The following is a 26,096-nucleotide window of genomic DNA, read 5'->3' on the forward strand; positions in this document are numbered from 1 at the left end:
ACTAAAAAGTGGCACACTCGTGTAATAATTGTCCACATATAAATGGTACCCCTTTCCGAATAAGGGTGACACCAAGTCCCACACTATCTTGCCAGCGCTTCCTATGTAGTCAGGGCAGTTTGTCAGCTCTACGTGACTATCTTTGCCCTCGTAAACCTTAAAACTACATGTATAGCCTGTGGCCCTGTCACAGAGCTTAAACATCTTGACCCCGTATCTGGCACGCTTGCTGGGAAGGTACTGTTTGAATGACAAGTGGCCAGAAAACTTAATCAGGGACTCATCAATGCAGACAACTTGATGGGGAGTAAACAAGTCTGCAAAACGTTGGTTGAAGTGCTATACGAGGGGCCGAAATTTGTAGAGCCGATCGTATTCAGGGTCTCCACGAGGACGACAGAGTTCATTGTCGTTGAAGTGCATGAACCGCAAAATCTGCTCGTATCGTGCCCTGGCCATGGAGGCAGAAAACACGGGTGCATGGTAAATTGGGTCAGTGGACCAATATGACCGTAACTCACTCTTTTTATTTATGCCCATGAGGAGGGAAAGACCCAGAAAGATCTTAAATTCGGAGACCGTAATTGGTCTCCAATCTCTGGCAAGGGAGGACTGGGGATTAGCGGCGATGTGTTGGCCAGCGTATAAATTGCTTTGGTCCACAATAGATCTATAGAGATCTTCGGTGAAAAACAGTGAATAAAAATCCAGTGGCATAAAATCAACTGTTTCCACCTAAATGCTGGGTTGGCCAGTGAATGGGGGAAGTACGGGTGCTGCAGAAGTGGTGGGTACCCAATTTGGATTGGCGAATGCAGCAGGAAGGGCACTATGGGCACGACGGGCCTGTGTTAGTCTTCTTGGTGGCAGCGGGACCCTACTAGTGCTTGCCACCTCACCAGCTTGAACTGCACTTATGGGACTCACCACGTCACCAAGTGTTACTGCAGTGCTGGATGTACGACCAGGGTGTACTAGGCCGTTGGTGCTTGCCAGTTCACCAGAAGAAATAGCGGCACTAGTACTGCTCTGCTCCATACGAGGGACCTGCAGTTCTTGCACTTCAAGGACAGAAGAAGAAGTTCGGGGTCTGGTACGCCTGACCTTGGCAGGGACCACAACTCCATCGTCAGAGCTATCTGTCATGGAGCCGCTGTCCTCTACAGGATCGTATTCTGAGCCTGAATCTGACAGATGAGTGACTTCCTCTTTATTATCTGTCATGCTCAGAAACGTGTAGGCCTCTTCACTAGTGTACCTTCGATTTGCCATTTTGGGCTCTAAATTTAGGGGTACACTAGTGAGACTCACAGGCAAAAAAGCTCCTGACTGTTAGCGACTGTATCAAAACGCTACCAAAAAACTGTTAGCGATCGCAGGGATCAGGCCTGACTCTGCGAACGCTGCAGTTATGTGTGCTTAGTGTTTTGTAAGTGACAGTTATCGATCGATACTGCACTTGGGTGGGCTGGGCTGGGCCGGGCCGAGGGGCAAAACGCAGGTGCTAGCAGGTATCTGGGCTGATCCTGCTAACACTGCGTTTTTGGGGGGGACCCTAAACTGCTGGGGAGTATAGATCTGATCTGATCAGATATCGATCCGTTCAGATACTATAGCACTAAGGGAGGTGTATGCTGCGTGCGTGGGTTTTAGTGGTACTGGCGCTAACCTGACGCTGCCTGGGGTGACGCAGACCTTATCTGACCCTAAAAACTTAACTTATATCACCGCCGGGCGATCAGGGGGTTAAACCTTTATAAGATAATAAACGGCGGGTGCCCTAAAACTATAATAAACTATAATAAACTATAATAAACTATAATAAACAAGCTAACCAGCGTCACTCGTAACAATTATATGGTGATCACTGGTGAAAGGGTGAACTAGGGGGCAATCAGGGGGTTAAAACCTTTATTAGGTAGTATATGGGGGTCCCTGTAGCTATAAAATACTGACGGCGAACCTAAATATTTACCTCCCTAACTAGCGTCACCTGTGTCACTAATACAGCGATCAGAAAAATGATCGCTTAGTGACACTGGCGATGGGGGGTGATCATGGGGTTAAAACTTTATTAAGGGGGGGTTAGGGGGTACCCCAGACCTAAAGGGGGCTAACCCTAACTGCCCTAACACTTATAACTGTCACAAACTGACACCAATGCAATAATCAGAAAAAAACTGCTTTTGGTGTCAGTGTGACAGGGGGTACAGGGGGGTGATCAGGGGGTACAGGGGGGTGATCAGGGGGTGATGGGGGGTGACAAGTGTGCCTGCGTGTTCTACTGTTAGTGTAGTGTTGGTGCAAACTTACTTGGATGTCTTCTCTCCTCGGCGCCGGAACGAAAAGACCGGCTCGAGGAGATGTGACATCACTTCCTCCACTTCTGTTTACATTACAGAAGCCGAGGAAGCCCGTCATTGGTCAGGAGCGATCGCGAGGGGGGAGCCATGAATGATTGTCCTCCCCCTCACCTTTGATCACCCCTGACCTTAATCCGACCGCCGCAGGCACCGGGGGGGTCCGATCGGACCCCCCACCCGCGGGCAGGCAAGGACGTACCTGTAAGTCCTTTTGCCTGCCCGTGCCATTCTGCTGACGTACATCGCCGTGCGGCGGTCGGCAACTGGTTAAATGCTCCAGTATCTTCTCAACTATAGAAGTTACACTAACAGGTCTATAGTTACTTGGTAAATATAGGCACCACATTCGCTCTGCGCCAATCCAGTGGTACCATTCCCATCATTAATGAGTCCCTAAACATTAGATACAAAGGTTTTGAAATGACAGAGCTCAATTCTTTTAGGATCTGTGGGTGGATGCCATCAGGTCCAGGTGCTTTATCCACCTTTATTCCGTCTAAATATCTCCGGACCAGATCACTTTTGAGCCATTGTGGATCATTTGGGGCTGTGTCACTACCACCCCCATTATGGACATGAACTCCCCCATACTCCTTTGTATACACAGAGCTGAAGAAAGTATTTAATAAATTAGCCTTCTCTTTGTCCCCAGTCACCCACTCTAGATTATTTTGTAAAGGGCCTACACAAACAAAGAGAAATGTGTCTGAGTAATTGTCATTCAAAGTGTGAGAGCGCTGAAAGCTGAAAATTGGCCTGGACAGGAAGGGGGTGAAGTGTCCGTTATTGAAGGGGTTAAACACATCAGAAACAGACATTACAGCACACAGAAACAATGACAATAATCTAGAAGATATCTGTGTCGTCTTATTAATGACATGAGCTCCAGCACTTATATATACACTATATTACCAAAAGTATTGGGACGCCTGCCTTTATACACACATGACCTTTAAAGGTTTCCCAGTCTTAGTCCGTAGGGTTCAATATTGAGTTGGCCCTCCCTTTGCAGCTTCAACTCTTTTGGGAAGGCTGTCCATAAGGTTTAGAAGGGTATATATGGGAATGTTTGACCATTCTTCCAGAAGTGCATTTGTGAGGTCAGGCACTGATGTTGGATGAGAAGTCCTGGTTCACAGTCTCTGCTCTAATTCATCCCAAAAGTGTTCTATGGGGTTGAGGTCAGGACTCTGTGCAGGACAGTCAAGTTCCTCCACCCCAAACTCTCTCATCCATGTCTTTATGGACCTTGTTTGTGCTCTGGTGCGCAGTCATGTTGGAATAGGAAGGGGCCGTCCCCAAACTCTTCCCACAAAGTTGGGAGCATAAAATTGTCCAAAATGTCTTGGTATGCTGACGTCTTAAGAGTTCCCTTCTAAGAAACCAAGCCCAACCCCTGAAAAACAACCCCACACCATAACCCCCTCCACCAAATGATTTGGACCAGTGCACAAAGCAAGATGGACCTGATCATGGACCCCACCCCCCCATCGTTCCAGCACACCATACCCCCCTCTGGTCATCGGCTTACTTACCCCGTGCAGGTCAGGCTCTCCACCATGTTTGAATCCATCCGCAACGGCTTCCCCACACCATCTCTTCCATGCCCCCCTCCATCTTCTCCTCCTGGCCATCGGGTCTTTGGAATATTAATTCACTAATGTCTCACAACTGGGTGGGCTCGGGGTGCAGTGCACCCTTTTGTGCAGCCAATTAGAGCCTCAGGCTCTAATCATGTGCTTCTTAAAAAAAAAAAAAAAAAAAACATTGAAATTTATGCGATCAAGCGCCCTGCATGTAAATTAGGGGGCGCACGCATGGACAGGGGGGAGCGGTGCCTGTGTGCCCCCTATGGACGGGCTGCTACTGTACAATCTGCGTATTGGAAAGTCAAAAGAAAGTGAAATCAGTGATAGTTGAAAGTTATTTATATGTGAAATAATAGATTTTGATGCTGTCAGAAAAAAATGAGGAGAAGTTGAGGGATCAACACGTATCTTTCTGTACTTATTTTTTTTAATGTGATTCGCACAAAGTGTTGAAAGACTAAAATGGTAAATAAAATAAAAACGTTTTGTACATGTGGATAATATCAGATTTCCTGGTTCCCCACTGCTAGGATGCTGAGCACTAAATGTAATACCCCCCGGGGGGGGAACTGAAGTAGTAAACTGCCGCACTTTCTACTTAGATATGTGGAATAAAGTGCTAAAGTGCTTTATATTATTATTACATCAATAAACCTGTCCATAAATCCATATACTATATATACAATAACAAAAACTCATCACTATCCAAAAATCTGTCCAAATAATTCATCAATGTGGAGTCAAAGAAAAGGCACTTCGTCAATGTGAAATCAAACAAGAAAAATGATATACAGTATCTCACAAAACTAAGTACACCCCTCACATTTGTGTAAATCTTTTCTTCTATCTTTTCATGTGACAACACTGAAGAAATGACACTTGTCTACAATGTAAAGTAGTGAGTGTACAGCTTGTATAACAGTGTAAATTTGCTGTCCCCTCAAAATAACTCAACACACAGCCATTAATGTCTAAACCGCTGGCAACAAAAGTGAGTACACCCCTAAGTGAAAATGTCCAAATTGGGCCCAATTAGCCATTTTCCCTCCCCGGTGTCATGTGACTCGTTAGTGTTACAAGGTCTCAGGTATGAATGGGGAGCAGGTGTGTTAAATTTGGTGTTATCGCTCTCACTCTCTCATACTGGTCACTGGAAGTACAACATGGCACCTCATGGCAAAGAACTCTCTGAGGATCTGAAAAAAGAATTGTTGCTCTACATAAAGATGGCCTAGGCTATAAGAAGATTGCCAAGACCCTGAAACTGAGCTGCAGCACGGTGTCAAAGACCATACAGAGGTTTAACAGGACAGGTTCCACCCAGAACAGGCCTCGCCATGGTCCACCAAAGAAGTTGAGTGCACGTGCTCAGCATCATATCCAGAGGTTGTCTTTGGGAAATAGACATATGAGTGCTGCCAGCATTGCTGCAGAGGTTGTAGGGGTGGGGGGTCAGCCTGTCAGTGCTCAGACTATACGCCACACACTGCATCAAATTAGTCTGCATGACTGTTGTCCCAGAAGGAAGCCTCTTCTAAAGATGATGCACAAGAAAGCCTGCAAAAGGTTTGCTGAAGACAAGCAGACTAAGGACATAGATTACTGGAACCATGTCCTGTGGTCTGATGAGACCAAGATAAACTTATTTGGTTCAGATGGTGACAAGCGTATGTGGCGGCAACAAGGTGAGGAGTACAAAGACAAGTGTGTCTTGTCTACAGTCAAGCATGGTGGTGGGAGTGTCTTGGTCTGGGGCTGCATGAGTGCTGCCGGCACTGGGGAGCTACAGATCATTGAGGGAACCATGAATGCCAACATGTACTGTGACCTACTGAAGCAGAGCATGATCCCCTCCCTTCAGAGACTGGGCCGCAGGGCAGTATTCCAACATAACGACCCCAAACACACCTCCAAGATGACCACTGCCTTGCTAAAGAATGTGAGGGTAAAGGTGATGGACTGGCCAAGCATGTCTCCAGACCTAAACCCTATTGATCATCTGTGGGACATCCTCAAATGTAAGGTGGAGGAGCACGAGGTCTCTAACATCCACCAGCTCTGTGATGTCACCATGGAGGAGTGGAAGAGGACTCCAGTGGAAACCTGTGAAGTTCTGGTGACCTCCATGCCCAAGAGGGTTAAGGCAGTGCTGGAAAATAATGGTGGCCACACAAAATATTGACATTTTGGGACCAATTTGGACATTTTCACTTAGGGGTGTACTGACTTTTGTTGCCAGTGGTTTAGACATTAATGGCTGTGTGTTGAGTTATTTTGAGGGGACAGCAAATTTACACTGTTATACAAGCTGTACACTCACTACTTTACATTGTAGCAAAGTGTCATTTCTTCAGTGTTGTCACATGAAAAGATAGAAGAAATATTTACAAAAATGTGAGGGGTGTGCTCACTTTTGTGAGATACCGTATGTGCAGTCCATGCTTTTAAAAATAAAGCATGGTGTCAGTGAAAAAGTGCATAAAAGTTCATCAGCATAAGGTGTATGTGAGGTTCCCCCAATATTAAGCTATAAAATGCTCCATGCAAATCACTGCGACACCCAGCGTGCAGATTCCCACCAGAGGGCGCACTCACCTGCCGGGGTGGACCTCCTGGGCTTATGCTGAGGTGGGTCAACAAGGCTTTGGAATAGATGTATGTTCACCCAATGTTTTTTTTTTTTGCTATTTTTTGTTATTCTCATTTTAATTTTTATTTAATTTTTTTTTCAGTTTTATTATATTCCTTTTCATTTTTATTTTATTTTTACGTTTGTTTTTCATATTTATTTTTATTTTCAATTTCATTTAAAGTGGATGTAAACTAGACATGTGCAGAATGAAAAAATGTGTTTTGTTTAATTTCTCTTCGTTTAGTTAAATTTGTTTAATTCATTTTCGGAATTCGTTTTCAAATCGATTCGAAAAAATTTCAAATTCGATAAGTTTTCGAATTCAAAAAGTTTTCAAATAGTTTTCTAATTTCCAAAAAGAAAAGAATATACAATAAAGGAATAGAATATTCTATTCCTTTAATTTCTATTTTATTCTCTTTGGAAATTGGAAAACGATTTGAATTTAGGTCTGTTTAGGCAGGGTTGCTCTTAAATTTACCTATCCTGGGGACATCTGGCTGCTAGGCTGTCTGAGGGACTTTCCAAAAGCAAGAGAGCAGCGTAGGGTTGGGACTGCGGCTTGCAATTCAACCAGAAGTGGCGGTTCTGCCATCCAAGGAACCTGTCGTTGTCGGAGGTAGAGGGTAAGCTGTTGCCACTAAGGGTCCATCCACCTTATTACCGGAGACCACAGTGAGTAGGTAAAGCAAGTACGAGAGCAATATTCTCACCAACCGGGGACGGTGAAGAATTGGGAAACTTCGGCAAGGTGTTAAGCCAGGGACCCAGCCAGCGGAGGTGACGCTTGGAGAGCAGTCTTGTGTGCCAAGTCAGGGACCAAGCAGGCCAGTTGGGTGACGCTTGAGGAGTGTCTGTGAGTGCCAAGCTAGGGACCCAGCAGGGACGTGGGGGTGACGATTGAGGAAGATACTGAGTGAGAAGGTTGGAAGAGCTCAGGAGATCCAGTGGCAGTGGATCAGCAAGTCTAGTGAAAGAGACTGGGAGCTCAGTTGAGTGAAGATCTACAAGAGGAGATTGTAGAGGAATTAAAGAAGCTTGTTACAACTTGTGTTAGAAACTGATACAAGACCGTTGCCATAGGAGACAGCGATCCTACACATGCAGTTGTGGTGTCTGGCTGGGTGCCTTTCACTGCATGGCTGTCTACCTATAGAAGACTCAGAGTCTGCCAATTAACATTGCAACCACTTAAGGATGTCCTGGCCCTTGGGTGGTTTAAAGTGGCATCAAAATGGACAGAGGGGTAGACAAGGAGCAGCAGAATGGACAGGGGGCAGCAAAATGAACAAGGGGGCAGCAGAATAAACAGGGGGCCAGCCAAATGGACAAAGGAGCAGTGGGAGGGACAGGGGGCAGCAGAATGTACAAGGGGCAGAGGGGTGGACAGGGAGGTAGCAGGATGGAAAAGGGGGCAGCAGAATGGACAAGGGGGCAGAGGGGTAGACAGGGAGGCAGCAGGATGGACAGGAGGGCAGCAGAATGGACAAGGGGACAAAAGGGTGGATAGGTAGGCAGCTGGATGGACAGGGGAAGCAGAATGGACAAGGGGCAGAGGGGTGGACATGGAGGCAGCAGGAGGGACAGTGAGGCATCAGAATGGACAAGGTGGCAGAGGGGTGGACAGGGGCAGCAGAATAGAAAAGGGGGCAGAGGGGTGGACATGGAAGCAGGGGAATGGACAAGGGGCAGAGGTATGGACAGGTAGGCAGCGGAAGGGACAGGAGGCAGCAGAAAAGACAAGGGGCAGAGGAGTGGACGAGGCAGCAGAATGGACAAGGGGCAGAGGGATGGACAGGAAGGCAGAGGGAGGGACAGGGGGCACAGAATGGACAAAGGGGCAGTGGGAGGGACAGGGGGCACAGAATGGACAAAGGGGCAGAGGGGTGGACAGGAAGGCAGACTGAGGGACAGGGGGCACCAGAATGGACAAAGGGGCAGAGGGGTGGACACTGAGGCAACGGAATGGACAGAGGGCATCGGGGTGCACAGGGGGACATCGGGATGGACAGGAGGCAGCGGGATTGACATGGGGTAGCGGGCTGGACAGGGGGGCAGCAAGGTAGACTTGAGGGGGCAGTGGGGTGAACTGGGGGGTGGGCAGCGGGATGGACAGAGGGCAGTAGTCAGGTGGACAGTGGGGTGTGCAGTGAGGTAACAGTGGTGGACTGCATACAGTCATGTCCATAAATATTGGGACATTGACACAATTCTAATCTTTTTGGCTCTATACACCAGCACAATGGATTTGAAATGAAACTAACAAGATGTGCTTTAACTGCAGACGTTCAGCTTTAATTTGAGGGTATTTACATCCAAATCAGGTGAACAGTGTAGGAATTACAACAGTTTGTATATGTGCCTCCCACTTTTTAAGGGACCAAAAGTAATGGGACAGATTAACAATTATCCATCAAACTTTCACTTTTTAATACTTGGTTGCAAATCCTTTGCAGTCAATTACAGCCTGAAGTCTGGACCGCATAGACATCACCAGACGCTGGGTTTCATCCCTGGTGATGCTCTGCCAGGCCTCTACTGCAACTGTCTTCAGTTCCTGCTTGTTCTTGGGGCATTTTCCCTTCAGCTTTGTCTTCAGCAAGTGAAATGCATGCTCAATCGGATTCAGGTCAGGTGATTGACTTGGCCATTGCATAACATTCCACTTCTTTCCCTTAAAAAATTATTTTGTTGCTTTCGCAGTATGCTTCGGGTCATTGTCCATCTGCACTGTGAAGCTCCGTCCAATGAGTTCTGAAGCATTTTGCTGAATATGTGCGATAATATTGCCTGAAACACTTCAGAATTCATCCTGCTGCTTTTGTCAGCAATCACATCATCAATAAATACAAGAGAACCAGTTCCATTGGCAGCCATACATGCCCACACCATGACACTACCACCACCATGCTTCACTGATGAGGTGGTATGCTTTGGATCATGAGCAGTTCCTTTCCTTCTCCATACTCTTCTCTTCCCATCACTCTGGTACAAGTTGATCTTGGTCTCATCTGTCCATAGGATGTTGTTCCAGAACTGTGAAGGCTTTTTTAGATGTTGTTTGGCAAACTCTAATCTGGCCTTCCTGTTTTTTTAGGCTCACTGACGGTTTACATCTTGTGGTGGACCCTCTGTATTCACTCTGGTGAAGTCTTCTCTTGATTGTTGACTTTGACACACATACACCTACCTCCTGGAGAGTGTTCTTGATCTGGCCAACTGTTGTGAAGGGTGTTTTCTTCACCAGGGAAAGAATTCTTCGGTCATCCACCACAGTTGTTTTCCGTGGTCTTCCGGGTCTTTTGGTGTTGCTGAGCTCACCGGTGCATTCTTTATTTTAAGAATGTTCCAAACAGTTGATTTGGCCACACCTAATGTTTTTGCTATCTCTCTGATGGGTTTGTTTTGTTTTTTCAGCCTAATGATGGCTTGCTTCACTGACAGTGACAGCTCTTTGGATCTCATATCGAGAGTTGACAGCAACAGATTCCAAATGCAAATAGCACACTTGAAATGAACTCTGGACCTTTTATCTGCTCCTTGTAAATGGGATAATGAGGGAATAACACACACCTGGCCATGGAACAGCTGAGCAGCCAATTGTCCCATTACTTTTGGTCCCTTAAAAAGTAGGAGGCACATATAGAAACTGTTGTAATTCCTACACCGTTCACCTGATTTGGATGTAAATACCCTCAAATTAAAGCTGAAAGTCTGCAGTTAAAGCACATCTTGTTCGTTTCATTTCAAATCCATTGTGGTAGTGTATAGAGCCAAAAAGATTAGAATTGTGTCAATGTCCCAATATTTATGGACCTGACAGTAAGTGTCTCCTGCTGTCCTGTTCTGTAGGCTGTGAGGAGCTCCCATGTGTAACAAGCAGTGAGTGATCGGCTGCACCCGATGTTCCTTCTACTGGGCTCCTGTGAAGCTGGACAATCCTGTCACCAAGGAGACACACAGACAGGGAGAAGAGGGGTCCTTTAGCTGCTGGTGGTCTGTCCTGAGGGGTGCCTGCTGTTTTGTGGCCCTTAAAGCCTTGATGTGTGTAGCGCACTACTCCCTTGGGAGCTGCTGTGTGTTCAGGCCTTTCTGTTAACTGCTTCCGTTCTTCCACCCCTGCACAAATTCACAACCGGTAAACAGCCCAATAACTTTTAGAAAGAACTTTTATTCACTTACTTGTAGTATGTTACATGTTGGTTATGGAAATATGAGCTGCCTCTTACTTCTTCTTTCCTGATAATAGTCAATGTCCTTTCCTATGGTGAACTTACCAATGTCCCTCTGAAAGACACTGTGGGTTTGGATATTCAAAAGCTCCAGGCCACCACTGCCCTAATCTCTGACTTCTGTAATCTTCCTGGTGTCAGTTCAGGAAAGTACCGGATGAATAAGCACTGCTGGGTTGCACTCCCTTGCTCTCTCCCATCGGCGGTCCATGATTGCCACAGAAGGTCGATCCCAGTTTAGTACGTCCTCTTTGCAGCTACTTCCCAGTCCACGCGATCGGATACCTCCCAGGCTGAGATGCCCAGTCCACTCTCCAGATAACATAGTTGCTGTACTTGTTGTGGGCTATCCAGCACTGAGGTCTCTGAACCCTCAGGCCTTCAAGTCCCCTCCTGCTATCCAGCGCTGGGGTCTCTGAACCCTCAGGCCTTCAAGCCTGCGGCTCCTCTCCTCACATCATGGCTACTCCTCTCTCCCTCTCCGCATGGCACGTTCCACTCCCCAGAGGGGAGAACTCCCAAGTTGCACCAGCCACTACATGCTGTCTTCTTCTCCTCCCAGACTCCCAGACTTCCCCCGGAGCATGTGACCTCAGTTTAAGTAATGTAACCGCCCCTGCCCAACCAAATTAATGACTGGACCAAGACGGCCTCCACAAACTGCCCATCACTCTGACCTCAAATCCAGCCCTCCTTCTAGAACATGATCCCTGAAGGATAGGGGGACTCACTTGAACTAGAGTGCAGGTGATCACACCCCCCTCTATTCTGTCACTCCTCCACACCCAAAAAAACAACAAAACCTGAAATGTAAGGTCTTGGCCAAATTTACCTAACATCTACCTGTCTAAACCCTATTTAGCACCCACCTAAATGGGGTGGGTGCTACATGTGTAAACTCGGAATGTCAGTGAGGGGGACAGAAACCAGCAGAAGTAAATAGAGAAGAGTGTGTGGTCACTGGAATGGGGACAGAGATGAGGAGAAGACACATGGGTGACACTGGGGACACCTCACTGGCAAGTATGCTGTCTGAATAATGTCATTAATCCCGGAGAGGTGGCAACCCTACCGGCATGTCCTATTCTTATTACAAACAATGTTTACATTCCTTCTAATAGGAATAAATGTGATCAAAAAATAATTAAAGGCAAAGTGTCAAAATATAAAAATAAAATAAATAATAAAAAAATAAATTTAAAGTGCCCCCATCCCTGCCTGCCTCGCACGCAGAAGCAAACGCGTACGTAAGTGGCACCCGCATATGTAAACGTCATTCAACCACACATGTGGGTTATCACCTCAAACATTAGAGTGAGAGCAATAATTCTAACACTAGATCTCCTCTGTAACTCTAAATGGGTAATCTGTAAAAAAAAAATTAAAACTTCGCCTATGGAGATTTTTAGGTACCGAAGTTTGCGCCATTCCATGATTGTGCGTAATATCAAAGTGTAGCATGTTGGGTATCTATTTACTAGTCGTAACATCATCTTTTACAATATACAAAAAAATTGGGCTAACTTTACTGTTTTTTTTTTTGTTTTTTAATTCATGAGACCTAAAAGCATTTGAAAAACTGCTGCGCAAATACAGTGTGACACAAAAAGTTGCAATGACCACCATTATATTCCCTAAGGTCTCTACTAAAAAAAATACATAAAATGTTTGGGAGTTTTAAGTAATTTTCTAGGAAAAAAAAAAATGATGATTTTTACATGTAGGAGAGGAGTGCCGGAATCGGTCTATAAAAGGATAAAACATGGAGGTGACAGAGATGTACAGGACTTCATAAAGACAAATACAAACCTTACCAGAAATGTTGGAGATCTCTCCTTCTGGACATGAGACACACTCATAGCAACATTTATGAATTGAAGATCCAAACTTTTTTCTGGTGCCGGGAATACAGGGATCCGAACATCGAGATACTGTGACCTGAAAATCAGATATTATTATTATTATTATTATATATTAAAGATCCATCATATTTCATGAGGCTTTTCAAAAGTGTTACAAATGAGGTTTGACTTTTCCTTCACCATGGGTTCAAGTTGAATTCTTCAGGTTTGATATCCAATCAGGCGGGGGGTCAGCAATAGGGTTGCCACTTTTTCTTCAAGCCAAGCGGCGCACAACAAAAACATTTTTTTTAGCATACCCTATAGGATTTAACAGACCTGGGACACATTTGGGAGCTCCAAAGAGAATAGTAATGTGGCGTGCATAGTGCCTCCTCACCCTCCTATCAGGCCCAGTTCTAAACCACATTCCTATTTGAATATTATGTCCGGGTTTCAGGCGGACTAAAACCCGGACACATGATTCAAAACCTGAACTGTCCGGGTGAATCCTGGACAGTTGGCAACCCTAGTCAGCAACCTGTTGATCACAGACAGGTGACTGGAGGTCTGGGCTTGCTTATCCGCCATTCCAGAACATACAGATACAATACAGAGGGACTCCTTGTAAAGTTGGATGTGTAGTAGGGAGGAAGAGCCGCATAATCCGATGTCTCCTCTGTAGTACCGGTTCCTGTCCCATACGGAGTGATACCAACTGCACTCCACCTCTAATCCCGGCTAGTGGTCTCCAGAGTGGTGCCAGCAGCAGGAGGAAGAGATCTTCAGGTCAATGTGAAGCAATACACCGAGCACATTAGTATAGGGCTGCTGTCACAGTGGTGTGCTACAGCTTACCCACACCGTGGGTGCAGTGCAGTGTATCTGCAGCTTTCCTGCAGGTTTGCTGCACTTATCCATAGACTTCTATTGTATCCCGCGGGTTCGCTGCACTTAGCCATAGACTTCTATTATATCCTGTGGGTTTGCTGCACTTTCTGAATGCAGGAGATTTGATACGCTTTCAGAAAGTGCCCCACACCTACAGGATATAATAGAAGTCTATGGCAAAGTGCAGCTAACCCAGGAAAGTTGCAGATGCACTGCGCTGTACCTGTGGTTCAGGTAAACTGCAGCACATCAGTGTGAAAGCAGCCTTATAGGGGGCTCAGAACAGTAAGGGTTCATTTACATTTGTAGTTTGGGGGGTGGTGAAACCTTATAGTTAAGATGTGTTTTTTCCACCCCAACCACGCCCCCTTTAGCTGCAGTAGGGTTTTATCACCCCCCTAACTTTACGTGTCAATGAACCCTAATGCTGTGTACACACGACCGGACTTTCGACGGACTGAATCACTTCAGACTTTTTGACGGACTTTCGACGGAATTCCGATGGACTTCCGTCTAATCGGACTTGCCTACACACGATCACACCAAAGTCCAATGGATTCATACGTGATGACGTACACCGGACTAAAATAGGGAAGTTCATAGCCAATAGCCAGTAGCCAATAGCTGCCCTAGCATCGACTTTCGTCCTTCGGATTAGCATACAGACGAAAGGATTTTTCGACCGGACTCGAGTCCATTGGAAAGATTTGAAACATGTTCCAAATCTAAAGTCCGTCTGATTTTCAACAGAAAAAGTCAGCTGAAGGTCCGATGAAGCCCACACATGGTCGGATTGTCCACTCCACTCCTAAACCAGCTATACGACTTAAACTATAGAGCCTTCCAAAAACAACTTCACCAAATACTCCACCAACTGCGAGTTTCTGGACTATCCAGATCAAGGTGATCATTTTGGCCAAACTCATATACCTATTTTGTACAGTAGTATTGCCAGTTTCCCAAGCTTTTTTTTACTCCATACAAGGAGAGATCACTAAATTCATATGGCATAAAAAGCCACCTAGATGCGCTCACTACATATTAGTAAGACACCATAACCAGGGCGGGGTAGGGATTCCCTACATCCGTACCTACTACTATGCCTCTATCTTGGACCAATTATACTACTGGTGGTACCCATCCTCCAACAAAACTTGGTCAACTATGGAATCCCCACATCCCACAACTTACAATCTGCTGGACACCCTTCTCCTCACCACTGCGGGTTCCCAGTTACCTACAACACCCTCCTCCCCATCATCTAGAGCATCATTACTGGCTTGGAAGAAATACACACAGAACACACCACCCAACCAACCCTCACATGCCCACCCCATCCCTCTTTGATCACTAGCAGGTTATTTCTTAGGATCCAGGACTGGCACATGTATGGAATTAACTCCCTACTAGATCTCAAGTCTCAACAGCCCTTAAATACCTTCAATGGCCTCCAAAACTAATTTCATCTCCCAGACTCTGAAGCATATACGCATGTAAGGATCAGCCACTTCCTTAAAGCTTCTAAACTCCCCCATGTAGTCTCAATCCCCGAAACACTATACAGACTCTACTCCCAGCCCACATACCCAAAACATGGAATATCCACAATTTATACAGCTTTAAATGACCAGAGACCCTACTGCCAACTTAATACCTTATCAAAATGGGAAGCAGAATTTAATCTCAGTACAACCCCTACCATGTAGCAGAAGGCCTTCAAATACACATTTGCAGCATCCCATTGCTTCAATCATTGGGAAACCTATCAAAAAACCCTCACAGGTGGTACCTAACACCAGAACTCTCCCCCTACTTGCTGGAGGACCTGTGTGAATATTAGGTACTATTGCACATCTTCTTTAGTTTTGCAGATCCCATAGCTCCTTCTGGAGACAAATCTTTTCCTTAATTTCCTCTATATCACAGATCTCTTGAGCACCCACCCCATCGTTAGCCTTAAGCTGGATACACACCTATAGATTATCTGCAGATTTTCTATGGTTAGATGGAAAAAGTGGGAGATTCCTCCATCCACACAGTTTAGCGAACATGGAGAAATCTGTTGCATTTTTTCCAACTAACCATAGAAAATCTGCAGATAATCTATAGGTGTATGGCCAGCTTTACTCCACTTGAGTATAGAAAATTTTCCTCCCAAGTCATGAGTGATAATAATACATCTCCTACTTGCAGCAAAAGTAAATATTACTAGACACTAGAGAACTACAGAACCCCCCTCCCTGGCGTCTACACTTGCAGACCCCAATCTCCAATGTGAGATGGAGAGAATAGTAGTTAGGAAAAATGTAAAAAAATGGTCTTCTTGGCTATCACATTCTAGATGTACTGTACAAGTATAATTGTTCCGCTCTCAAAACACTGACTATGTGTGGTTCTAAACGGACAGCTAAACACTTGTCAGAGACTCCAGTAAACGGAAGCCCAATGCTTGATTTGTCTACCGAAGTAATCCAACTTTATTTTAGTTCTTAGTTTTTAATTTTTAAGTTTTTTTGTTAAACTGCAATACAATACAATAACAAGAAATCAGTACACATAGAATAACTAATCTAGCATAAATGACAGATGACACAACAGAAAGACATTTACAGGTGATGATGTCTCAAGCCCCTTGGGAGAGAAACAGACATGCTGCATCCATGTAGAATGACATCTAAAACGGCTGAAGAACTTCCTGAACCAAAGGTCACATCTTGTATGAGAAATTTACATGACTGAAGATAAAGTTGCTAGAGACTTTGGCCACTAGATGGCAGTGGTAAACTACACATTCTATATAAGTAATTATAACTTAATTAGCCTGCAAGGCAGCACAATAATGTTCTTCTTGAATGTTCCTTGTTAAAATGTACTTCACAGGATCAATATTCTGGTACTCCCGTTCCCCCCCTACTTCCTTCCCGCCCCTATCCTATCCCAACCCCCCTCCTCTGGAGCCTCCCTCACCAATATCTTTGCCTGTAAACATATTACACTGACCTGTTTTGAATTTACTTATCTTGACAATATTCTAAGTATGTTTTATTAATAATTCTTTGTTATGCTCCAGTTGGAACATCTGCCAAGATTTACCAATGGAAAATGTGCCAAGCACTTTACGATATCTTTCTTTGTTTCTCCACATAATTTTGTTTCTTTTCCAAATTTTTTTCAGTGTGCCACTGTTATACTGGTAACTTTAACCTGTTGGCTTTATCTTGCCCATTGTGTAACACCGTTTTAGGTCTGATACCGCTTAAAGAGGAAGTAAACCCTGATGGGTTTACTTCCTCTTTGTTTCCCTGAAAAGGTGAAGCATAATGGCCTACTATGCATCGCATAGTAGGCCATTATGTGTCACTTACCTGACACAGGAGCCTGCGATGTCACCGCTGTCCCCTCTGGTATGGAGCATCCATCTTCTTTCTGGGTATCGTGGCTCCGACGCAATGATTGGCCGGAGCCGCGATGACGTCACTCCCGTGCATGCACACTGGAGCCACCACTAACGGCATATCGCCGTTAGCAGCATCGCGCTCAGTGCGCCTGCGCGCCGCGGTGCCTGTCTTTTTGCAAATATCTCCTAAACCGTGTAGGTTTAGGAGATATTTCTTGGACCTACAGGTAAGCCTTAATCTAGGCTTACCTATAGGTCAAAATGGTCTGTAAGGGTTTACAACCAATTTAACCCTATCCGTGTGCGACAACAGAAAGCGTAATCCCTATACCCCCCTCCTTACTGACTACCAGCCACAATGTCTATCACTTTCACATCCATCAATGTGAAAGGCTTGAACTCCCACTTTAAACAAAATGTTGGGAAGCACTAGCTCAAACCTCTGATGTATTATGTGTGCAAGAAACTATTTTTTCCCTCCCACAAGCCCCCTTCTTGTTCCCAACAAAGAGTTTCCACAATGCTATTTTGCCAACTCCACAAAGAAAAAAACTGGGCTTATGCTTGTTATGGGTTATGCCTGTGCTGGGGTTATGGTTATACGCTCCTCAGTCTCCTTCCAGCCGTTTCACACCGAAATAGACCCTGACGGCAGATTCGTAATCCTGAATGCCGCTATTAACAACCACACAATGACTATTGCTAACATTTACTCTCCCAACACCAACCAGAAATCTTTATACAAAACTGTGACAGACCTAGCCGGGAAAGAGACTTTTGGAAGGGACTGTATGCTAGCCTCTTGCCGATCGATCGGGGGCCCTTGCATTTGGGGGAACGGTGCTCTTTGTGAGCTGTATGCCTGGGAACCCTTGAGGTGGTATTACTGTGGATTTGGGTCCTGGTCCCCCAGGACACACAGACTCTGGGGACCGTGGATTTACCATATTGGAATAGTGGCTGATTCATAATGCTGGAACAGATACTGTTAGGAGATGCTGATGTAAATACCAACACCTGTCTGTCTATTGTCTGCTAAAATGTGTATTGTAAATAAGTCTACTATGGGATCTAAGAGTCATTAGATCCCATGGTTATTTGTGTTAATTAACTCTGCTATTGTGTGAAGAAGAGTCTATGTTGATTGTGATAATGTTGATTGGATTTTCTGAACTACAAGACGGCCAGTCTGGCCTAACTGTCATGTCTGAGTCATCTAAGCTGTCTAAAGGGATAAGTTAATTAGCTCATGTTAATTAGGTTACAGCTGTATTGTTAGAGTAATATGAGCAGGAGGTCTGCACCTCCACTTTTAGTGTATAAAAGCCTGTATTTTGCAATAAAGGATATTCCTGTTTGAACTTACATACAGCCTGCCTTGCGTTTGTTCTGAGCTATCACAACTGGACTAGAATGGCACAGAGCTGTAGTTCTAGTCCCGGAGCATCGGATGACCGAACCATCAGATGTTGGAAACCTGATACAATAGCTGCAGAGGAGTGTCGGGAGAGTGGAACCGAGCGAGCAAGGGGCTCGTTACATTGGTTGGCAGCCATGGGATTTGCTCTCCAGTTACTGGGACACTCCAAACCAGCCTGCAGGAGAGCCACGCTGAAAGACTTACTTGAGAGCTGTAGAGGGAATGGTGGGATCGTGCTTCCTTGCCGTGAACACATCCAAACCATCACCCGGATCCGAGGTAGCAGGATAGCAGGAGAGGAGAGATACCAGCCACCATGGATGAGGAATTCAGAAGGAGGTTGCGAGAGAAGGAGATACAGCACAGAGAACCAGTATCAGAGCAGGTCCTGCTAGGATGGTTTGATTCTATCCGCTGTGAACTCTGGAAGGAAGCGCTAGCCCGTGAGCAGCGACACCAGGGAAAAGTTCTCCCCTCCATCCAATAAGATACTGGTCGCAGTATGAAGTGCGAATGCTGTTTTAGGGGGAACAGCCGAACCAGGAGTGGACAGCCGAGTTAAGCAGCCTGATCCGGGCAGAAATGCGGTTGGACGAGAGCTACAGAGCCCTCCAGTGGTATGTAGCCCAAGTGTGCCCATGGACAGCGGATGACAGCCCCACGGAAGGCTTTGACTACGATGGCCTGGGATTGTTATACTGGAGGCTGTCCAGGGACCCTGACTTTGGAAGTGATCGGGAGTGGCGTTTGGAGGAAATAATGGAGCACAGAGAGTGGAGATTGAATGTCTCAGAAGTGCACTGGGCACTGGAAGATTTGGAGTTTCTGGCTGTTCAGGAATGGGAGTTGGAGATCGCCTACAAACAGCTGTTAGACTCTGCTCAGCAGCATGGTGGTGCTCCCTTTGCCTGGGACTATCATGAAATACCAGTTGACAACTCTGAAATCCTGGCTGAAGATTTGACAATGTGGCAGAGTAATGGTGTGCTTTGCCAACCTGCACCTGCAGCTATGGAGGCGGAGGTCTTATGGCAGATGCAGCAAGTGCTGACTGACCTTGATGAACCTGTTTCTGCATTGGATGATCTTGGATGGAGGAATGTGCCTGTCCAGCAGAATGCCAGAGAATTGGCAGTGGAAAATCTGAAGATTGCTGTCCCCAAACCTGAAGTGCTGACAACAGGGCAGAGCTCTGCTAACCTCTGCCCAGCACTGATAGCATCTTCTGGGTTCCACGGAGAGGAGGTGGTGAACCTTTATCCCCAGACACCAGTTGCAGAGACAGGGGATTTGATAGACTTTTCTGCTGAGGAAGAACAACCTGGTGAGCCTCCAGCAGAAGAGGAGCTGTTATTAGGGCCAAACTTCACTATGCTCTGCCCAGCACCAACATAAGTATCTGTGAAGTCACAAGGAACTTCCCCAGCTGAAGCGCTGGCAACCGGACAGAGGGTCCAAGATCTCTGCCCTACACCTGCGGCCGTTCCAGAGGCTCAGGGTGAGAAGGAGGTGGTCACTTCCCAGCAGCAGATCAGGATACAGGGGGAAAAGGGGGAGGAGGTGTTCGTCGTCCCTCCCCAACAGTTAGCCGGAGCAGATGGTGTGGGGTTTCCAGCAGAAGGGCTGGCAACAGGGCCGAGTACTGCTGGACTCTGCCCTCAACTAACAGAGGATGGATGTCCTGTGAAGGTGGATGGGACTTCAGTCTCCACCTGTATACCTCAGGATGATGGGCAGTCGACCCAGATCCCCAACAGCATGACGGAGTGAGCCCAGACACCCTGTCTTCTCTCCAGCAGCAGAAAGGACTCCAGGGAGAAGGGCCAGTCCAGGCCTCTCCCCAGCGCAGATATGTTCTCTGAGAGAGGCAGAGGTTGGCTGGGTGAGTAATGCTTTGTTTGGAACAATTTGTTTGGGGTACTGTGTGGGTACAGGCATTAGAGGACTGGAACTACTGACTAACTTCGGAGTCAACCCGTCTGGGGTCTCCTCCTGTGTTAGTCTCCTGCTGAAAGGGGAGAAATGAGACAGACCTAGCCGGGAAAGAGACTTTTGGAAGGGACTGTATGCTAGCCTCTTGCCGATCGATCGGGGGCACTTGCATTTGGGGGAACGGTGCTCTTTGTGAGCTGTATGCCTGGGGACCCTTGAGGTGGTATTACTGTGGATTTGGGTCCAGGTCCCCCAGGACACACAGACTCTGGGGACCGTGGATTTGCCATATCGGAATAGTGGCTGATTCATAATGCTGGGACAGATACTGTTAGGAGATGCTGATGTAAATTCCAACACCTGTCTGTCTATTGTCTGCTAAAATGTGTATTGTAAATAAGTCTACTATGGGATCTAAGAGTCATTAGATCCCCATGGTTATTTGTGTTAATTAACTCTGCTATTGTGTGAAGAAGAGTCTATGTTGATTGTGATAATGTTGATTGGATTTTCTGAACTACAAGACGGCCAGTCTGGCCTAACGGTCATGTCTGAGTCATCTAGGCTGTCTAAAGGGATTAGTTAATTAGCTCATGTTAATTAGGTTAATTAGGTTACAGCTGTATTGTTAGAGTAATATGAGCAGGAGGTCTGCACCTCCACTTTTAGTGTATAAAAGCCTGTATTTTGTAATAAAAGAATTTCCTGTTTGAACTTACATACAGCCTGCCTGGTGTTTGTTCTGAGCTATCAAAACTGGACTAGAACGGCACAGAGCTGTAGTTCTAGTCCCGGAGCATCGGATGACGAACCATCAGATGTTGCAATCTGATTCAATAGCTGCAGAGGAGTGTCGGGAGAGTGGAACCGAGCGAGCAAGGGGCTCGTTACAAAAACCATTATGAAAAAACTGGAACCTTTTAGACAAGGCCCCTGATTATTTGTGGTGACTGCAACCAAATTTCAGACCCCTTGCTAGATACCTCAAATCCTTGTAAACAATCTACCTCTCTCTCTTCTTTGATCCACTCGGAGGACTTGTATGATCCTTGGAGGTGCCTCCATGATACAGAAAAGGATTACACTTTCTACTCTCACGCACAGACTGTATACTCCCTGATAGATCTCTTTTTGACTGACAAGCATACTCTACAATTGGTCCAAGATACTAAAATTGGCATTATTACATGGTCTGACCATGCACCAATCTTAATGAAGCTGTTCCCAGCACCTACAGTCAAAAATACCACAATCTGGAAGCTTAATGCCTCTCTTATTTCACACCCACAATATCAAAAACAGATCTTATCGAAATTGGAGCATTGTGTTACATCCAGTGCTGGGTCTATAAACAACCCCACTACATTATGGAACTCCCACAAGGCCTACATTAGGGTTCTGCTTATTAAGTTGGGGGCCCATGAGAAAAGATACTGCAACTGCACTGCAACCACCAACAAACTTTTAGAGCGTATACGCATTCTCAAACAAGCCGACAAACCCCAACCCTCCTCCCTGCTTAATTCTGAACTGTGCATAGCTAGACAAGCTCTCTGTAACCACTTACTTGACAACTTTGACTTCCACCTTAAATGCCTCTGCCTGCGATATTACTCACAACACAACAAACCAAGAGAATATCTGGCCAAACAACTTAAATCCCTTACCTCACTGACCACCTTGGTGCCCGACTCACCAACACCAAAGACATTGCTGATCAAGTCATCTCTTTCTATTCCAAATTGTATAATCTAACCAGCTCCAACTCCACCCCACCACCCTCTTCTGCCGACATAGACCAATTTCTGCAAGACATACACCTACCCTCACTATCACAGGACCAATTACACTCCCTCTCAGCCCCATTCTCCCTATCAGAAATTGAAACCACTAAACAAAGCTCCAGGCCCTGATGGGTTCAGCAACAAACAATATAAAACCTTCTCTAAGCTCCTCATTCCACACCTGTGTCACTCATTCAATTTCATTGCTAATACAAGCTCCATCCCTGCAGAATCTCTACAAGCCACTATTGCTACCATACCAAAACCAAGTAAACCGACTAATGATCCTGCCAGCTACAGGCCCATCTCCCTACTAAATACTGATACTAAGCTATATGCCAAAGTCCTAGCCACACGACTTTCAAATATTATCCCACAACTAGTGCACATCGATCAGGTGGGTTTTGTTGCTGCCAGACAAGCATTAGATGGCACACATAGATTTATTGATCTGCTATAATGGATGGAGCATCACCAAACGCCTTCTCTGCTCATCTCTCTCGATGCAGACAAGGCGTTTGATAGAATGCGGTTTGGGAGCGGTCCGGCAGAAATTTGGCTTCTCTGGGACCATTCTGCAAGCCATACTCTCCCTTTACTCATCCCCCAGTGCTAGAGTTATGACTTCAGGTCTACTCACAGACCCCTTCCTCATCTCTAATGGGACAGGCCAAGGGTGCCCATTCTCACCCTTGATAATCGCCCTTGTTATGGAACCCCTAGCCCAAGCTATCTGAGACAATCCACTTATATCGGGCATCACAATTGGTGATAACACACATAAAATCGGCCTCTATGCCGACAATGTCATCATATCCCTGACTGAACCTCTTAAATCACTCCCCAAACTGCATCATATTTTAGACCTATTTAGTAAGGCCTCCCTATATAAAATACACTTTTTGAAGATCTAGCATGCTAGGCATAGGACTTGACCAACACACCAAAAATGATATAGCTGCTCGCACATCCTTCTCATGGACCCCTAACTCTATACTTACATATTTGGGTATCCAATTGATCACCCCCTCCTCCCAACTATTGTCTCTCAACTTCAATAATCTTGTATCTAAACTGCAGAAAGCAGTGCAAGATCTTCAACACACTCAAGCTTCATGGGCAGGTAAAATCTCCCTTGCCAAAATGTATCTACTTTAATATGTCTTATATACGTTCCAAACTATACCGATACCCTTTCTTCAAAAACAACTACTGAAACTCCAATCCATCATAACCATCTTCATCTGGGACGGAAAACACCCCATCTTAAATTCAACACCCTATGCACACCTGTCTTCTCTGGAGGGATGGGTGCACCAAACATTCTAGCATATTATGATGCAACTATTCTTGACCAAGCCAAGGTCTGGTAGAACCTCATGCAACAAACCACCTGGTTCCAGATAGAAAAAACAGCACTGGCCTCCCATCCCAAACAGATCCTCAGTGCACTCCTTCTACAGCACCAAGGGACTCGCATATGCTTTGACGCCATCTTTGCCACCATTAAGGCATAGAAAGCCACTCTTCAAAGCACTAAAGGCATCCCACACCATTTGCTCTCAAACATACCTTTGGAGGCACTTCATATTCTGACACCTGACATCATCTTCTCTGAATGGACCAGCACAGGCATTTCTACTATTAGAAACATACAAGGGCTCCTCGCTCAAGCCCTTTCAACAACTACAATCTACCTGGCACATTGTATCTAAAGACTTCTTTAAATACCTCAGGATATGCTCAGTCCTATCTAAGGTAGAATGGTAGGAAACCCTAACACTCTGGCCCATAATAAAATTCTTCAGGGGCGTGTCCAAGATGGTGCAAGGAGAGGACGTGTAGCATCGGAGCGCCCGGAGACCGGTTTCCTCTCCTTCTGTTCTCGGGTGCAGAGTGCACTGAACATACCGGACTGTGTTCCCCCCAGCCTCGGAAACAACAGCCTGCCACCCAACGCACAGCCCTGGTAGCTGCTGCTGCGAGTAAGGCCCGAGCTGCAGGCTCGCCTGATAAGCCTGCCCACATGGCTGCACAAACTGAGGAGACGGTCAGCGCCTCTGCCACGGTGGCTGAGTTTACGGTAGTGATGCAGGCGATCACCAATCTGACAGACAAGATTGATCACATTCAGACAAATGTGGAATTCATCCGTAAGGATTTCGACTCCTTTCACGGCCGAGTGTCTGAGGTGGAACAGAGGGTGTTGCAGACTGAAGACACGGTACGTGACCATGCTGCTGATTTACATACCCTAAAGACTAAGGGTCTTTGATCACCAGTACCTGTACTCATTGAATTTGATGTACTGTCATTTTAAAATAAATGCTTTCCGGGTTTTTTTGACCTACACCATATGGAGTCCCTCCATTTTTTCTCATTTTTATCCCGGTCCGATTGAGTCCATTTTGTATACACCAACAACTTCCAGATGGCTCCCTCACAAGGTGGAAGTTTCATACTATGGTGGCGAGTAACCAGGATCCAAGGTTCTTCCGGTCGGACCACCACGGATGAGGAGTGTAACCATCCCTCACAGAGTGACCGTTCTCCTGCCAAATTGTAACCCTGTGGCACTTGGCCCGCACAAGCTCGATTGACCCACTACCATATGGTAAGTGGGTCCACCACATGCAGTAAGAGTACCCATCTTATTCCTTCTACAGAGGATTGCTTCATATTTACAACTGCACAGTTATTTGCACATTATTTGTGTAGTCCTTGTACAATTGAAGATTGGCTATCAAGCATGGGATGGACTCAACTTTTCAATTTTCATAAATTTTTTAGTCTTCTTTAGTGAATATTGAACTTTATATTTTGTTCACTTAGTCTTTATCATTATTATTTTATTGGACATCATAGTTCATTGAATTTTCTTGTAGCGCTACATTGTATTTTTTTACTTCGTTTGGACTTTTTTAAAACATATACGGAGGAGTTGCTTCCGACATTTAGGGCTGTGCTCCTGAAGGCCATGGAGGATGAATCTCTTCCCCTCTCCATGTCGGAGACAGTTGTGGTGGTCCTTCTAAAACCTGGGAAAACCCCTGATCAGTGTTCCTCATACCGGCCTATTTCCCTCCTTAATGTGGATGCAAAAATTTTGGCAAAGTTTCTGGCTGGTCGACTGAACACTGTAATCACCGCTCTGGTACACACAGACCAATCCGGATTCATGCCGAGTAGGGGAACAGACATTAATATCCGAAGTCTTCTTACCCATCTATCGAGGGTGGACGGGGATGGTTCGGGGGTGGTGGCCTCTCTGGATGCTGAAAAGGCCTTCGATTCAGTGGAGTGGCATTACCTCTGGGCCATCCTACATAAGTTTGGGTTTGGTCCCCGATTCATTAAATGGATTCAGTTAATTTACCATAACCCTAAGGCCGGGATTCGTACTAACTCTCTATCACCCTCCTTACCCCTGACCCAAGGTATCAGACAGGGTTGCCCGCTCTCCCTGGGCCTATTTTTACTGGCAATGGAGGCTCTGGCGGTCCGTGTTAGGCTTGCCTCATCGGTAGAAGGCATTCCGGTGGAAAGTGGTGGTTGACAAGATATCTCTGTACACAGATGATACCCTCTTGTATTTAAAGGACATCTCTTCTCTACCTGCAACTCTACAAATATTTGAGACCTTTGGATAATTTGCAGGTATAAGAATCAATTGGGGTAAATCAATCCTGTTTCTGCTGCATGCCTCAAACCCCCTTCCCCAGTCTGATACTCCATTAGCTTGGGTTACTGAATTCAAATATTTGGGGGTGGTGGTGCAAGCCCCTTTGTCCTCATACTTTGACCAAAACCTACTGCCGCTGCTAAGGGCCTTCTCCCAGAAATGCATGGCCTGAAGGTCTCTCCCTTTCACTCCCGTGGAGAGAGTGAGTTTAGTAAAGATGGTATATTTACCTAAGTTCCCCAAATTTTTTTTGTAACTCTCCTCTGCTACCCCCAGCTTCCTTTCTTGATAAATTTAATGGCATTATATCTTCCTTCATGTGGAATGGGAGAC

General features: G+C 45.8%; 1 protein-coding gene across 2 annotated transcripts in view; it reads right to left on the bottom strand.

Annotated features, from left to right (window-relative positions):
- LOC141129564 (vomeronasal type-2 receptor 116-like) overlaps positions 1-26,096 on the bottom strand; it is an 82,318-nt gene that overhangs the window by 14,369 nt on the left and 41,853 nt on the right. Inside the window, exons 1-2 of one of the 2 annotated variants that reach the window (XR_012241843.1) lie at positions 16,159-16,245; positions 12,644-12,754 (exon numbers count right to left, since the gene is read on the bottom strand). Coding sequence is in view for 1 of the 2 variants with exons in the window: in XM_073617661.1 (XP_073473762.1) it covers positions 12,631-12,754 (124 nt within the window). In the remaining variant the exon portion in view is untranslated. Of the gene's footprint in view, positions 1-12,630; positions 12,755-16,158; positions 16,246-26,096 lie in introns of those variants that run through there. The other variant, XM_073617661.1, reaches the window with a different exon arrangement.

This window comes from Aquarana catesbeiana, linkage group LG02, assembly GCF_042186555.1.
Source record: "Aquarana catesbeiana isolate 2022-GZ linkage group LG02, ASM4218655v1, whole genome shotgun sequence".
Classification (NCBI taxonomy): domain Eukaryota; kingdom Metazoa; phylum Chordata; class Amphibia; order Anura; family Ranidae; genus Aquarana; species Aquarana catesbeiana.